This window comes from Tenrec ecaudatus, chromosome 16, assembly GCF_050624435.1.
Source record: "Tenrec ecaudatus isolate mTenEca1 chromosome 16, mTenEca1.hap1, whole genome shotgun sequence".
Taxonomy (NCBI): Eukaryota; Metazoa; Chordata; class Mammalia; order Afrosoricida; family Tenrecidae; genus Tenrec; species Tenrec ecaudatus.
Genome location: NC_134545.1, coordinates 52,363,884 through 52,379,307, shown reverse-complemented (window position 1 = coordinate 52,379,307; position 15,424 = coordinate 52,363,884). Strand labels below are relative to the sequence as shown.

Below are 15,424 nucleotides of genomic sequence, written 5' to 3'. Positions count from 1 at the left end.
GACCTTGTATAGAGTTTTTGAAACGGAATCTTTATGGGAGCAGACGGCTTCATCTCTCCCCTGCAGAGTGGCTAGTGGGTTTGAGTCCCCACCAGCCTCACAGTTAGCAGCCCAGTGCCAAACCCACAGCGCTGCCAGCCCTCTCATTGCAGCCAGCCCAGCTTCAGTGATACACTTAGAGCTTTTGACTGGACTGCTACCGTAGCCCTACTTGTCTGCTTGTAAACCTTTGATCTGTCCTGCCCATTGTGCAGCTGTAGTCGGAATGTCCTTTAAAAAGATATAATCATGTTACTCTTTTGCAAAAAAGAGTCTCATCCTCGCCCCCCCCCCCACACACCACACCACACACACACACCACACATACACACATACTGTCCTTAGTTAAAAAGCATCCCTATTCCTTATTATGACCTATAAGCTGCTTCCTGATCTGGCCTGGGTATTTCTCCAGCCTCCTTGTGTGCTGTTTTCCGTGATCCAGCCAGTTTCCTCTCAGTGACGGTCATTAGGTTTGTAATTGCTTAATCTGTGGCTGTAGGCCTTTTTAACTGTATTGCAAATGAGGGGACAGTTATAGAGGAAATAGAGTTTTACATTGAACATTTCATACACATTCTGATTCAGCACATCCTTTGCTGCCCCATCAGTGTACCACACTTCTCTGACACGCAGGTGTCCTCTGTCCTAGACCTGAAAGGGGACGCAGGGCCAGAGCCTTGGGGTCCCACCAGTCTCTGTCTGACCAGGAGGCCTGGTCACATAGGAGTTTGAATTCTGTTCCACGTTTTCTCTCACTCTGCCCAGGACTTTGTTTCTACTGTAATCCTTTCAGAGCAGTTGGCAGGGCTAGCCAAGCACCATTTAGTTCTTTGGGTTTCAGAATTGTGGAGACTGGTGTGGGGGTGGTTTAATAGTCCATTAAACGAAGTATTTCCGTGTGTCTTTGGATTTTTGCAGGGATGCCGTCTGTTATATTGGCTCCACAGAGGACATGGCCATGAGTGTCATGTTCACGGCTCTGTCTCTGATCGGACAGTAATTCGGCAGATACTTATTATTGTCTGTTATTTGCCGGGTGTCATTTTAGAAACACAGTAAGTGGTGTGTATCTGTATGGTAGTGGATTATAATACATTTAACTATGTGAGTGTAGATGATAGGCCTTTCTCATTTAAGTGGTCTAATTTCATTCAGTTACCCTTTTTCCCTTTGGTAATACCCTAATTGGTAGAATAAGACTACTATTTTCTCTGCCACTTCACTGAGTTACTTTGACAATCTCCATCAGATGCTTTGAGAAGTATGAAAGGATGAGCAAATGTAAAGCAGTCTCATTGGTACTAGCCATTGGTATTTGAAACATGGAGTACCAAGATGCTTGGATATCATCCTGGGCTAGAACCTGTGATGTATGGAAACTGGGAAGGCTTCTTCCAGGGACCCAATAATTTCCCCTACCTATTGAGCAGGTCGCTATGAGAAATCGGCTGTTTTTAAGTTACTGTACAAATGAAGGGTTTTGTGTGAGCCTCTCTTCTGTCTAGGCTGGGGTAAACGTCCTTAGCTCTATTTCTGCAGCACATCATTTGGCTCCGCTGCGACAGTGCCTTTCCGCCTTTTGGGGACTGGCGTGAATGCTTGGAAGTGCCAGAGTGAATTGCAACCAGCCCGGAAGGAGCGCTGGTGGTGTAATGGGTTAAGCGGTGAACTGCTGACGCACAGGGTCAGGGTCAGCCCTTTGAAACCTGCGCTTGCTCTGCGGGAGAAAGATGACGCTTCTCTCTGGTAAAGATTTTTCAGTCTTGGAGACCTGCTCTGAGTCAGTAGTGACTTGATGTTAGTGAGTTTGGTTTATTGTTTTTTCATGGAAGAGTGGTCCTCCTCTTTAATCTGTATTTATTTATAGTCATTTTATTGGGGCTCATACAACTCTTATCACAATCCATGCATACCTCAATTGTGTAATGCACATGTGTGAGTGGCCCTCTTTTTTCATGAGAAAGTTGACTAGGCCGGTGGCACCTTTGTGTGGTTTCAGCGAAGGAGGAAGGCAGCAGCAGGCATTCAGATCTGCTGAGTCCCCAGGTGACGGAGCCACTGCCAACGTGTACTCTCCTTCTGACTTGAAGGGTCACTCACCCATTCACAGCGGTGGCAGCTGCAAATACTGTTCATGTTGTTGTTAGGTGCTGTTGAGTCGCTTCCAACCCACAGTGGCGCTCTGTCCAGCAGAACGAGACGAGACAGTGCCCGTCCTGCGCCATCCTCAATTGCCCACATGTTTGAGCCCATTGTTGCCACCGCTGTGTCCCTCCCTGTTTTGCTGCTCTCTGCTTCCCCAAGCGGGATGTCTTTCTCCAGAGACTGCTCTCTTCTTTTTTGGGGAGGACTGGTCTCTTCTGACAACATGTCCAAAGTATGTGAGATACAGTCTCGCTGTCTTTGCCTTTAAGAAGCATTCTGGCTGTACTTCTTCCAAGACAGATTTGTTTGTTCTTTTGGCAGTCCATGTACTTAACGATATTATTAGCCATCGTCATAATTCTTTGGTCTGCCTTATTCAGTATCTAACTTTCACATGCATGTGTGCTTATTGAAAATACCCTGGCTTGGATCAGGCACCTGTTAGTTTTCAACACTTTTAAGCTGTCTTGCACATTTACCCAATGCAATGTGTCCTTCTGTTTCTTGACTGCTGCTTCCATGAGCACTGATTGTGGATCCAAGCAAGAGATACTTGACAACTTCAGTCTCTCCCCCATTTATCATAATGTTACCTGCTGGTCCAGTTGTGAAGATTTTGCCCTTTATGTTGAGTTGTAACCCTTATAGAAAGCTGCCTTCCACGATCTTTATCAGCAAGTGCTTTGGGTTCTCCTCATTTTTCAGCAAGCAAGCTTGTGTCATCTGTGTATCACAGATTGTTAATAAGCCTTTCTTCAATCCTGACGCAGTATTCCCTTGTGTTAACACAACTACCCCTTGATTCATGTACAAGTTTGGGCGAGCGCAGTGAAGTGTTCTGTAACTCTCATTCTTCTCAAGGCTGTCCATAGTTTATGATCCACACAACCGAAGAATGCCTTGGCACAGTCAATCAAACACAAGTAAACACTTTTGTGGTATTCTCTGCCGTCAGCCAAGATCCATCTGACATTAGCAATGATCACCCTTGTTCCATGTCCTCTTCTGAATCTGCCCTGAACCTCTGGCAGCCCTCTGTCAATGTACATCCATCCATTGTTGGATGATCTTCAGCAAAATTTTACTTGCATGTGTATTAATGACAATGTTCTACAATTTGAACATTCTACTGAGCCACCTTTCTTTGGAATGGGTACTAATATGGATCTCTTCCAATCTGTTGGCCAGGTAGCTGTCTTCCAGATTTCCTGGCATGGAAGAGTGAGTGCATCCAGTGCGTCATCGGCTTGTTGAAACATCTCATCGGGTAGTCCATCAATTTATAGATCCTTGGTTTGGCGAATGCTTTCAGTGCACCTTGGACTTCTTCCTTCAGCTCCGTCGGTTGTTGCTTTGATGCTACCTCCTGCAAGAGTGGAATGTCGACTAGTTCTTTTTGGTACAGGGACTGTGTTCTTTCCCTCTTCTTCTGATGCTGCCTGCATTGCTCAATAGCTTCCTCATAGACTCTTTCAGTATTGTAACCCGAGGCTTGAATCTTTTCTTGAGTTCTTTCGGTTTAAGATATGCTAAGTGTGTTCTTTCTTTTTGGTTTTCTGACTCTTAAGTCTTTGCACATTTTATCCTAAAACTCTACTTTGTCTTCTCAAGCTGCCCTTTGAAATTTTCTTTGACGTCATTTCTTCCATTTGTCTTAGCTACTCTGCGACTAAGAGCAAGTTTCAGAGTCTGTTCTGACATCCACTTTGATCTTTTCTTTCTTTCCTGTCTTTGCGTTCTTCATTAATGATGTTCTTGATGTTATTCCACAGCTCTTCAGCTCTTCAGGCATTAGTGTTGAATGCAGCAAATCTGTGTCTGAGATGGTCTCAAAATTCAGGTGGGGTAGACTCAAGGTTATAAATTGGCTCTCGTGAATTTGGCTTAATAATTTTCTTCAACTTAGGCGTGAGTAGTTGATGGTCTGTTCCACAGTCAGCCCCTGGCTTCATTTTAGCAGCTAATATTGAGCTTCTCCACCATTTCTTCCCATACGTGTAGTCAATTTGATTTCTGTGTATTCCAGTTGGAGAAGTTCATGTGTACAGTTGCCTTCTGTGTTGTTGGAAAAAGCTATTTGCCCCTCCCTTGATGCAAGAACACTTTGTTCTAACAACTGGGCATTCTGTGGTGCTCACCCTCCACCAAGGACAAAATGGGTGCACCAGCAAATGTGGTGAAGAAAGATGATGATGCTCGGCTATCAAAAGATACAGCATTTTGGGGCCTTAAAGGCTTAAAATAAAACAATTAGCCATCTAGCAGAGAAGCAACAACATGGTAGAAGCACGCCAGCCTTTGCGATCATGAGGTGTCAATGGGATCAGGTAACAGGCAACAGAAGACCCCAAACAAACAAGGAAGCAAACAAACATATTATTGAGAACGAGGGGTAGGATGGGGGTGTCTGAGCAGAGACCCCAAATCCATCTGTAGAAAATAGGACATCCTCTCACGGAAGGGATGAGTCAACCAGGATGCAGTATAGGACGGATGAAACAATATTCTTCTGGTTCCTTGAGGCCTCCTCACCCCCCCCACAATTACAGCCCCAATCCTGCCTTTCACTATGGTCTAGGTCAGAGCATGTATACAGGTACAGATAAGAGAGCTCACCACACTTGGAATCCAGGTCAGATAAACCCCTAAGGTACAGAAATGGGAGTAGTGATACCAGGAGGGTAGGAGGAAGGTGGGAGGGAAGAAACTGGGGGAAGGGAGACAGCAGTTGGTGTAAGATATGAAAATACTAATACTTTATAATTTATTAAGGGGTCATGGGGGGGTGAGGGAAGAGGGTGGGAAAAAAGAGGAGCTGGTACCAAGGGCTCAAATAGAAAGTAAATTTTTAGAAAATAATGATAGCAACATATGTACAAATATGCTTGACACAATTGATATATGGATTGTTGTAAGAGTCCCCAAAAAATGATCTTAAGGAAAAAAGCTGTCTGCTCTGAAGAAGTTGGTTTTGCAAATCGTATCATGCTCTTCATCATTCCTCTCATATTTTCAAACACTGTTCTCTTTCTTTGCTTTTAAGTTTTGCTTTCCAGTACCAATAATTATCCATGCACGTTTGATCAATTCCAGACTAAATAAGTTGGTAGAATTCAGTAACTTCATCCCCAGTTGTGTGGTTGGTGCATACATTTGAATCAAAGCTATATTGACTGAATTTCCTTGAAGGTAGATAGATGTAATCTTATCACAGACAGCATTGTGCTTCAAGATCTTCAAATACCGTTTTTGACAAGGAATGTTTCCTTCCCAGAATAGTAAACCATATGATTTTCTGATGCAAAACGGACCATACCAGTCTATTTCAGCTCACTTTATGTTTCCATCTCACTTTCCACTCTCCATTTTCCTAGATTCATACTTTGTACATTCCACGTTCCAGTTCTCAGTAGATTTGGAAGCTGTTTCTTCTCCTTTTGAGTGGTGCCCTACCAGCAAATGAAGATCCTGAAGGCCTTACTCCACCGACTCTCATCCTTTCAAGTCGTATGAGCTGCGCTTTGAGAAGGCAGCTGTGCCTCAGCCATATTTTGAGTGCCTTCTGAGCTCTGGGGTTCACTTTCTGGGACGGTCACAGACCGTGTTCTGCTTCTGTTTCTTAGACTTTGGGTATCCGAAAATGTTTTGATGCTGTTCATAAGATTTTCAGTAGCTACTTCTTTGGAAGTGCACAGCCCATTCCTTCTTTGTAGTCTCGTCTTAGAAACTCTGCTGAAACCTGTCCGCTCTGGGTGACCGTGCCGGCATTTGAAATACTGGCGACTTAGCTTCCAGCACCACAGCCACACACGAGCCAGCACAATACTACAGACAGACAAGTGGTGGCTATCAATGATTTTGAAATTACTTCATTGTACAAAACAAAGTTTTGTTAGTGGGGGGCTTTGTTCCGGCTTCTTGTCTTCAGTGAGCTTTGTGCATGGCGCTGTCTGAAACTGAGAGCATGGTCGTTGTTTTGGTGGGAGGTGAAAATGCAGGCCACTGGGCTTTCTGTAGTTTATGGACAAAGACTATGTCCTCCGTTTTGACCCACTTCCTCAGAAATGTAAGTGGGAGTGGGTTAGTCACACGTCCACTACCACGGAATGTGATTTTGACATGTGCAGCATTAATTAGATTTCAGACCAGTTCGTGTAAACTCCTTTCACTGGGGACTTACTGATTCGTGGAGGCATGCTACCTCAGCAGGCGTCTTACTCACACTCCCCTGTAGCACAGGCGGCTCTCTGACGTCACCCCGCACTAGCCATCTGGCCCCTTTTTGAGTGCCCCTGTGAGTCAGGACCTTACCACTTGGGCAGCACGTTTTCACGGTTGTAATTGTTTAGGAAGTTCTGTAGATGCCACTCCAGTCCGCGGTCCACACTTCCCACTGACATCCCTGTGTCCTCTAGAACAAAATAAGGGTAGCCCGTTTCCCTGACATCTTCAGCTGACCACCGTCATCACCAGCTTTGAAGTGTTTGTAGGAACTACGGTGATCTGGTCCTTGCTGCATTGGTAGTCTTTCTGGATGCATTGTAGCTGCTAGTTGATACACAGAATGGTTGTAAGTAAATTAACCACAGCACTTCTGAACGTGGACGAGGTTTGGGGCTTCGCTCTCCGATTCCTCGGCGACACTACAGGGACATTGCATTTGATGATCTAGGTGGTCCTCCTGTCGTCCATAAAGAACTTGTCATCAACCAGAACCTTCAAGTTTGCAACACTTCATAGGTTATTGCCGTAAGCATGAACGCTATAGGGGTCTCTGGCTTTGGGGGCATTTCCTGTGACCAAGCGCTCACAATGAGAGGCAACCCTTTCCCCTTGTTTTAATTGTCAGAAAGTTCTATAGATGCCCCTGAAATCTGAGACAAGAAATGGATGTTAAAGTTTGTTATCTTTCTTCCAGATGAAGTAAAAAAGATTCTAGACAAGTTTTACAAGAGGAAAGAAATCCAGAAGCTGGCTGCTGATTATGGGCTCGATGGTAAAGTTTTAGAAATCTTTGCTTAACTCTTTGAGTCCATCTCTGTCATTCTTGGGTGGGACCCTGTGGGGCCTGGAAAGAAGCACGTAGTTGTGGTCTGGAGATACGCCTATGACCTTGGCTTCTGCCTTCCTTGGAAGGGCCCTGGCAAGACTGACCTTAGCTGGGTGATCATGGTGAGGGGTGGGTGAGGTCGGGATGGGGAGGGTGCTCCCTCACCGTCAGAATCTGCATAGATGGGCAGGTGGCAAATGAAAGTGGAAATGGTTGGTCTACCTTACTGATTTTTGTTGGAGGGGAAAATGCTGTGCCGTCTGAACAGTGGTGAAGTATTCCAGCGCCCCATCCATTCCCAGTATGGGTGAACTTGAAGGCATGGAGACTACATTTGCCTGGTAACAATTCTCTGTTAGAAAATGGGGTTTTAGTGCCCTTGACTATTTTCCGATCTGTGGAAATACTATGAGGACGTATGTTAAGGTACATTTGTGATAAAATGCCATCCCTTAAAGCTAAACGCATCTTTAAAAAGATATTTAAAGAGATCTGCCTGTTATCTCTCCTCTTTCTAAGTACAGAAGACATGTCAACCTAAATGAATATGCTTTCAAGTTTCTTTCAAAAATCATTTTACAGTGTCGCTTGATGGTTGGATTAGTGTGTATGCACACTCGTTTCTTCTTGTAATGAAAACTAAGCTCTGCCTGTTTTGATTTTGTGTTTCCCCAGCTCGTCTCTTCCATCAGGCTTTCATCAGCTTTCGAAATTATATTATGCAGTCTCATTCCCTGGATGTGGACATTCACATTGTTTTGAACGATATTTGTTTCAGTGCAGGTAAGTGTGTAGAGATTTGATTACATCTCGGTGAACATGCTATTGCATCCTTTGATTCCTGTTTGCTTCCCAAACCATAAACTGCACCTGCTGCTAGCAAGGTGATTCTGACTCAGAATGACCCAGAGGACAGGGAGCTGTCCGATAGTGTTTCCCAAGCTTTAGCTCCACAGAGTGATGGGATCAACCATCCGATTGTTCAGTTCAATACCTGACCAGCGCTTAACCACTACATCTCCCAGGTCTCCTTCCCATTTACTTCTATGGAAGGGCCTTGTTCTAGATTAGGTCCAGGTAACATGCTCTATACATAATTCAAAGCTTGATAGACCTGGGCCCTTTCATGTTTTGTAGTGGATCTCTGAAACTCAAAAAAACTCACTGCCCGCAGAGTTGATTCTGGCTCAAGGCAATTGTATAGGACAGAGTAGAACAGCCCCTGTGGATTTCCTAAACTATCGAATGTCTTGTCTTTCTTCCGCCAGAGCAACCGATGGTTTCGAACTGCTGACCTGTGGCTGTCAGCCCAGTGTGTTTCCAGGGCTCTCAGAGCTAGTTATTACATCACCCCCATGCATTAGGTGTGGGAAAGCCTGTGGCCTTGATCATCTGCCCTCCGCTGTGGTCAGTACGGAGCTCAGTAAAGTTAAAGTGAGCTCTCACATGGAAAGGATGAGTGCGTGGCAGGTTCTGTTTTTGCATCTGGTTTCTGTCTCCCTCATATCATGACAAGAAAAAAACAACAACCCCAAAACATTATTATCCTGGCCTCATAAGCAGATTAGCTTTGGCTGTGTTTTAGAAATATTTTGATAGTAGACGTTTACCTTGTGCCTGGCACCAAGGTAGGACTTGAATACAAAGCCCACGAAAACGGCTTCCCTAACTTCACCTACGATAACGTGTGGAGTGCCCAGGCTGATATGATGGTGTTTTATTTTCCAGCGCATGTGGATGATTTGTTTCCATTTTTCTTGAGACATGCAAAACAGATATTTCCTGTGTTGGACTGTAAGGATGATCTGCGGAAAATCAGTGACTTAAGAATACCACCAAACTGGTTAGTGTTTTTATTTGTGGGTTGGAGATACTTGGGAGATGGGTGACCATTGAATTTTTTACTACATGCAGGATGATAGATTTATTAGATGGATTATGTTGTTTTTCTTAGAAAAAGTAAGCAGTTGATTGTGCCTGGCTCTGCTGGTTTCTGACCAGGCTGGATTAGGGGCTTTATTCGGGTAGACCTTCAGAAAGTAGCCCTTCAGTTAGACTGTTGTCCGTACTGCTAAGGTGTGGCCTGTCTGCTCTCTCAGCTGCTGGAACTCCATATCTCTTAGCACTTTGAGAAGTTCCCGTGCCAGTTCCTTACCCAGCACTCTGTGCTAGCCCTCTCCAAGGCTCACCTTCCACACGGTAGCCCGGCCCTCGCAGCACAGACACCTCCCACACAGACTGCAGGCCCGCCCTCCCTCTGCCCTTCAAATTCTGGCTGGTTCTGTAGCTGAGCTTGACCTTTGATTCCTCAGCTCAGGGAGACTGGTACTCTCCTTGGAAGTAGACCTCATCACACGTCTTCTTTTCTCAGGGATTGTCGTCTTGTGCTGCTGGTTGTCCAACCCTGAATCATTGCCTTACGTATTTCCTCCAGTTTGTCCAGCACCAGAGACAGAAGCCTTAGTCATTTACTCTGAAATTCAGAAGCCGGGGGTGGGGGTTGCTTAGAACTATAGAAATATGTGAATATATTTTAAACTTAATTTAGAACTTCTGAGATCAAGGTGTTTGTTTGTTTTTTTAAGTGGGACGTAAATCCAAGAAGTTAGTAGGCATTTGAGTTTTCTGTCTAGAGAACATTTAGCTGCATTTTTTGTGGGGTGGGGTGGGGGGAGTGGGAAGTCAGTTATTTTAATATGAATGTGTGAAACCTGTTATTTTGAATTTAGTTTTTCAAAGGAGCAATCTTGTGCATGTGAGAGCTGTCTTTTTCAGTGGACCTCTCTGCCAGCATGGCCTTCTGGCTAGTGGACTTGAGCTGTTTTTCTGCTTGTAGGTACCCAGAAGCCAGAGCCAGACGGCGGAAAATAATCTTCCATTCTGGCCCCACAAACAGTGGCAAGACTTACCATGCAATCCAGAAATACTTGTCAGCAGCATCCGGAGTGTACTGTGGCCCTTTAAAATTGTTGGCACATGAAATCTTCGAAAAGAGTAATTCTGCTGTCAGTATATTACCAACAGCCAATCTTTTTTCTTCTAATGTTTAATGGGGGTGGCATGAAGGTGGAAGTGAGGGGAAAGACATATTTAGTAATTTACTATAAGCAAAAAATTGCTGTATTTCATCAAACCTAACAAGAACAAAAACTCAAATACTCCCAGCCAGTCACTTGTGACGCATAGTGACCCTGTGGGCTGATCATCAAGAAATCAGTAGTCTCTGCCATATAAAAAACCCTGTAAAGAGTTTTCCTGGCACAGGTAGCTTCATCTTTTTCCTGGATAATTATAGAAAACACCATTATTGTATGTGCAGCTCAGAGGGAAAAGGAGCCCCAGTGGTGTAGTGGGTTATGTGTTGGGCTGTGAACCACAAGGTTGGCAGTTCAAAGCCACCAGCCACTCAACAGGAGAAAGATGAGACATTTTTACTCCCAGAAAGACTTGACTGTCTCAGAAACCCACAGGGGCAGTTCTACCCTATGCTGAAGGGTCACTGTGAGTCAAGACCGACTTGATGGCAGTCAGAAAAAAAACTGCCAACTGCATTCTGACATGCTTCATTTGTAAGTTGATTCTGAGTTCAGAGAAGATCAAATGTGGGGAAAATATACCTAGTAGAGGTGAGATATGAAATGATGGAGTATGTCACATATGGTAATAAGTGTAGCGAATAGCTTTGCCCTACTGCCCCACTCCATCAACCCCGCATTTTGCCATGTTGACAGCTCTTACCTTCGTGAGAGAGAAACTGCTGTTGCTAGAGGTGAAGCTCCTTTGGATCCCCTTTCTCTGCCTCTTCAGAGTTAACCACTTCTCGTGAGGATAAAGACTGAAGCCACCTATCAGCTGAACAGGAAAACAGGGATGGTTATCTGTAGCAACATTTCACTAAATGGACCACATTTTGAAACATTATTCTATTTTAGCATTATAATGTGAATTACGGTGGGTACTCTTTTTTAAAAACAACATGAGCATATTCTTTTTTTTAATGAGTATATATATATATTTTTAACAATTTATTGGGGCTCATACAATTCTTATCACAGTTCATACATATACATATATCAATTGTATAAAGCACATCTGTATAGTCTTTGCCCTAATCATTTTTTTCTCTTTTCTTTTTTTACATTTTATTAGGGACTCATACAACTCTTATCACCATCCATACATATACATACATCAATTGTATAAAGCACATCCATACATTCCCTGCCCCAATCATTCTCAAGGCTTTTGCTCTCCACTTAAGCCCCTTGCATCAGGTCCTCTTTTTTTTTCCCTCCCTCCCCGCTCCCCACTCTCTCATGTGCCCCTGGCAATTTATACATCGTTATTTTGTCATATCTTGCCCTATCCGGAGTCTCCCTTCCCCCCTTCTCTGCCGTCCCTCTCCCAGGGAAGAGGTCACATGTGGATCCTTGTAATCAGTTCCCCCTTTCCAACCCACTCACCCTCCACTCTCCCAGCATCGTCCCTCACACCCTTGGAATGAGTATATTCTTTTTAAAAAAATTTTTTTTTAAAGAATGCCCAAAACTACTTGGAATGAGTATATTCTTAATGCCTACATTCCCACAAATACTTAAGAATATATTCCTTAAGAACAAAGGCTTACACAGCCACAGGATATTTTTTAAAAACAAATTTGAATACTGAAGGAATACTATTGTTTAATTAATAGTCTATATTTCTGGTTTTTCCAATTATTCCAAAATATCTAATTTTTTCCTTCCTGGTGTAGTATATCTACGAGGGTCTTACCTTGCTCTTGGTTGTTATGTCTAGTTTTTATTAAAATTGGGAGGCAGTTGTTCAGTGCTCCATTGTCTTCTCTAACCTTGACATTTTTAGGAGACAATAGATCAGGTGTGCTGTAATTTCCCTCGGTTTAGATATGTTTGCTGTTTGCTCAGAACTAGATTTAGACCATTATGGTGATCAATTGTCCCAGTTCACGTTTTTAATTTATAATGTTCCTTTTGGTTATAGAAATTACACATTTGTTTAAATTCTAAAGATTATAGAAATGTGCAAAGGTAAAAAGTGAAACCGCTACATTTCTCGTGGTTAATTGTTGTTTTCTGAGAATTTGTTTCACTTGACTTCTTTCTAAATTTGCTTCATTTTGCAAGAGACGGCCCTTGTTTTGTTCCTTTATTTAAAAAAATTAGCAAGGCCTAAGAAATATTTTATTTCATATGTTAAGTAAGTGTGATAATGCAGGGAGTCCTCTTAACATTCAGGTTTATTTTTGCCATTTTCCCCCCATGGTAAAAAATTCAGAGGTTCTTTTTGTCATTGTAGGGTGTGCCCTGTGACTTGGTAACAGGTGAAGAGCGGGTGACCGTAAAGCCAGATGGGAAACAAGCTGCCCATGTTGCTTGTACTGTTGAGATGTGCAGTGTTATAACTCCTTGTACGTATATGCCATTTTAAAAGCTGTGGGTTAATGTTTGTATATTTATCTTAAAATATACCTCTATGAAGTACGGTTTTTTAAATCGTTCTATTAGGGGCTCATACACCTCTTATCACAATCCATCCATACATTAATTGTGTAGAGCACATTTGTACGTTCATTGCCCTCATCCTTCTCAAAACATTTGCTTTGAATTATGTTTTTAACAAATAATGAGCATCTTCCAAAAGTTCATGGGAAATGTGTATTATGAAAAAACTATGCGTGAATTAAAAATAAATAAATATACAGTTGAAACATGCCTGAACAGATCTAATCTGAGGCACTGAGGAGGATAAGGAATCAGTTTGAAGAGTCCCTGTCAGAGCAACCTGAATTGAAGCAAGAACAATTACGTTCCTGGTGAAGCTCACAGGGAAGAACGGTGAAATCATTGTTGCTTTATGAAACTTTTCTGAGGACAGTGCCCCAAAGATCAGCAGTTGACAGATGTGCTGGGAAGGACATGGTCATTTTGAAGGTGAATAGCAACAGACGATCCAGATCAGTCTGCTGGGAGACAGTTTTGTTCAGGCCTTAATCAAAGAGCATCCGTGGTTACTGACAGTAACCCCAGCTAGCACCACAGGCATCTCAGGTGTTTCTACCTACACGATTCTTACCGAAAAGTTACAGGTGAGCAGTTTCTGCTCAGTGCGTGCCAAAACAAGAGCAAAGCTTTCGATGGACACTTGAAACAAGTGGGGTCAAGATCCTGAAACATTTCTGCCAAGAACTTTAACAAGAGATGAAACAAAACCTTACCTGTAGAATCCTGAGGACGATAATCAAAGCAGTGGCCATGAAGAGGGGGAAATGGGCCTGTCAGAGCCAAGGTGGGCAGCTCAAGAGCAGCGGTCACGGCAATAGCTTTTTGGGGTGTTCAGGGCATTTTGGCAGGAGCCCTGATGACATAGTGGATTACATGTTGGGCAGCTAACTGCAGGGTCACCAGTTCAAATCCCCAACCACTCCACAGGAGACCAGTAAAGCTTTCTACTCCTTGTAAAGATGTACAGTTTCAGAAACCCACAGAGGCAGCTCTTGTGCTGACCTGTAGGGTGATTGTGGTTCCAGAATGGCCTCGATGCCAGTTTGGTTTTGGAAGTCAGCGTGTGTGTTGACTTTCTGCAGGGCCAGTGAATGATAGCACCTATTTACTCTGAGAGGGTTTGGAGAACATTAGCCTAATCTTTAACAGAAAAACACCCAGGAAAGCTTCACTAACAAGTCCTCTACCACAGTGCTCCTGCTCCTTCATCTCACCAAACAAGGTCAACTTTGTGAGGCTTTCAGTAGGAAATCATTAAGCATCCACCTTACAGGTCTGATGTGGCTCCTTTGCATTTTTTTGTTGTTTCTTAATCTTAAAAAAAATTGTAGGGACTACCTACTCTATCAGTTAATAGTGTCAAAAATGACTTCACTGATGCCCCGGGCTCTCAGTTCTTTAGGGACAGTCTGAAAAGTGCCTTGAACTTGATGGACCATACGTTGAGAAATAAAGTTTATATTTTTAACCCAATTTTCCATTAACTTTTTGACATCCCCTTTACATCACTGAACTATATTACCTTCCGAGATTACATACTGTGTTTTAAAATATTAACCTGACTTTCAGGTTAACGGTATGGCCTGCAGCTTGCTTTTTCAACTCTACACAATGATTTTAGCTTTAATTTTATTGCTGTGTATTGATCAAGTGTGTTAATTTCAACTGTTATGTACTATTCATCTTTAGACTACAGTCATTCATGCTCCTGCTAAAGCCTTGATGTTCCTGGATAGAGTGGGACAAATATGTGGAACAAAACTTTCAAAATCGTGAGAGACCAGGCTTACTGGCTAGTGAGAGATTGGTGGTACTCCTGAGCCTGTGGGTCTTGGCTGCCCTTGAGATCTGGAACTGAACTCATTTCAGTGGCTCAGTTTTCAGCCTAAGAGTAGACAGGTCCACAAGGGAAAGAATAACAGTGACGAACACACACCTTAGAATCATCAGCCATTTGAGATCAAGGAGAAAGTTCAGAAGTTCCTTAGGAAAGGACAAAGTTCTTAGGAAAGGAGGACTGGGAACCGGAAACAGGAAGTGAGAGGAGTGATGGTATGTTGTGGGGATTGCGTGCGTGAAATGAAACACAACATACAGGAATTGTTGAATGTGAGACTATTGATTTGCTCTGTAAACTTCCTTCCAACTCACAACAAAAGTTTACAAGAAGGCACTCTGGTGGTATGTGAATGAAGCGCTCGCTGATCAATGTAGAGGCTGACGGTTGGAGTTCCCCCAGCAGCTCTTCAGGAGAAAGACTGGCTCCTTTCTAGGTTGCAGCCTAGCAACTCCTAGGGCTGCCTCACCTTTCACATGCTCTCCCGGACACGCCCTGGGCAACAGCAAGTGGTTACCTTGTTTGCTAGTGGATAGGAGGGCACTTCCAAAAGTTCAGAAAACTTCCTCTATCTTTTCATTCCCCTTTCCCATGCACTCTATGCAGCGTGCATCGGTGCACTTCTGCTGAGTTTTAAAAACGTTTTAAATAGACGTGAACTCATAGAAAGCATAGGACTATAAGGAAGCAAGGAGATGAGAAGAAGCAGCCACAATCCTAGTCTCACTCATGCAGAGCGAATGAGCCGGGACCCTCTGGCGCTGCGATGTGCTTATGACTCATACTGCCCCTCCAGTAGAACTACCCCATCATTTTGGGAGCAGATTG

General features: G+C 43.5%; 1 protein-coding gene across 2 annotated transcripts in view; it reads left to right on the top strand.

Moving 5' to 3' along the window:
• SUPV3L1 (Suv3 like RNA helicase) overlaps positions 1–15,424 on the top strand; it is a 34,157-nt gene that overhangs the window by 2,951 nt on the left and 15,782 nt on the right. For both annotated transcript variants that reach the window (XM_075534011.1, XM_075534010.1), the window contains exons 2-6: positions 7,106–7,183; positions 7,913–8,020; positions 8,966–9,080; positions 10,074–10,242; positions 12,554–12,665. In XM_075534011.1, coding sequence (XP_075390126.1) covers positions 7,957–8,020; positions 8,966–9,080; positions 10,074–10,242; positions 12,554–12,665 — 460 coding nt within the window. In that variant the 5' untranslated portion in view covers positions 7,106–7,183; positions 7,913–7,956. The remainder of the gene's footprint in view (positions 1–7,105; positions 7,184–7,912; positions 8,021–8,965; positions 9,081–10,073; positions 10,243–12,553; positions 12,666–15,424) is intronic.